Genomic DNA, 1,391 nt, shown 5'->3' with positions numbered 1-1,391 from the left:
ATCTGGTCCCACACCAAGTACGTGGAGATGTTTGTCGTGGTTGACAACAGGCGGTTCCAAATGTGGAATAGCAACGTGACCAAGACAGTGCAGATGGTGATGGACGCCCTTGCCCACGTTAACACCTACAGCCAGGCAATCCACGTCCAGGTGGTCCTGGTAGGTTTGGAGATCTGGACGGAGAGGGACCAGGTGGGGATTTCTGGGGACCTGCGGGAAGTGCTGCAGAATTTCAACCACTGGAGAGGAGAGGAGCTGGTCAGTCGGGCAAAGCACGATGTTGCCCATCTCATAGTAGGCTACGATCCAGGAGAGTACACGGGGGAAGCATTTCTCAATGGGGCCTGTGTGTCTGAGCTTTCAGCAGGAGTCGAATCTTTCTGTCATGAAGATGCTACTGTCTTTGCAATGCTCATGGTCCACGAGCTGGGCCATAACCTTGGCATGAGGCACGACCACCCGTCTTGCGTGTGTCCTGACCAGCCCTCCTGCATCATGCTTGGAACTGTCAACTCTGAGAGTAGTTTCAGCAACTGTAGCTTCGAGGATTTCTACGAATTCCTGCGCCAGCACAAAGGGTCCTGCCTGTATGACGAGCCGGTGCCCAGGGGCCGGGTGGGGAAGCCCTTCTGCGGGGACCACGTAGTAGACGGAGGGGAAGAGTGTGACTGTGGCAGCCCCCATGAGTGTGTGAAGGACCCGTGCTGCCTGCCCTCGTGCCAGATGAGGCAGGGCTCAGACTGTGGTTTTGGAGCATGCTGCAGAGAGTGCAAGTTTCTGAAGTCAGCCACGCCCTGTCGTCCCAGCGTGGATGAGTGTGACCTCCCCGAATACTGTAACGGCAGCTCCATGTGGTGCCAGCCTGACACCTACAAGCAAGATGGCACCCCGTGCAGTGGCGGAGGTCACTGCTACCGGGGGCGGTGTAGGAGCCTTCAGAGCCACTGTGTGGAGGTGTTTGGCGAGGGCTCCAGAGGTGCCCGGCAGAGCTGTTACCACCATCTGAACAGCCAGGGGGACAGGTTTGGGAACTGTGGCAGTGGCCAGAAAGGGCTACACAAGGCGTTTGTCAAGTGTGAGCCCGAGGATGTCATGTGTGGGAAGCTGCTGTGTGAGGACATCCTGAGGTTGCCCCAAACGAGGAACCACCACACTCTCATCCAGATCCCCCTGGAAGACACGTGGTGCTGGGGGGTGGACCTCTTTGAGGATGTGGATCTCCCTGACGGAGGGGCCGTGAAGGCAGGCACCTCGTGTGGCCCCCAGAAGATCTGTCTCAACCGCACATGCTCTGACGTGCAGGTGCTGCAGTATGACTGCGAGCCAGAGGCCATGTGTCATGGCAGAGGGGTCTGCAACAACCTCAAGCATTGTCACTGTGATGATGGCTA

At 57.7% G+C, this 1,391-nt stretch overlaps 1 protein-coding gene across 1 annotated transcript; it reads left to right on the top strand.

The window, feature by feature from the left end:
• Positions 1-3: 3 nt before the first annotated feature.
• Positions 4-1,386, top strand: LOC114038481 (disintegrin and metalloproteinase domain-containing protein 1a-like; the record flags this gene model as incomplete). The annotated part of the gene is made up of 1 exon (XM_027855740.1): positions 4-1,386. A coding segment is annotated over one exon (1,383 nt), but the record flags the coding sequence as incomplete, so codon positions are not given.
• Between the last annotated feature and the right edge of the window lie 5 nt (positions 1,387-1,391).

This window comes from Vombatus ursinus, unplaced genomic scaffold (assembly GCF_900497805.2).
Source record: "Vombatus ursinus unplaced genomic scaffold, bare-nosed wombat genome assembly UNPS02011242.1, whole genome shotgun sequence".
NCBI classification, from domain to species: Eukaryota; Metazoa; Chordata; class Mammalia; order Diprotodontia; family Vombatidae; genus Vombatus; species Vombatus ursinus.
The sequence above is the reverse complement of the archived record's forward strand: the minus strand, read 5'-3'. Positions and strand labels throughout refer to the sequence as shown.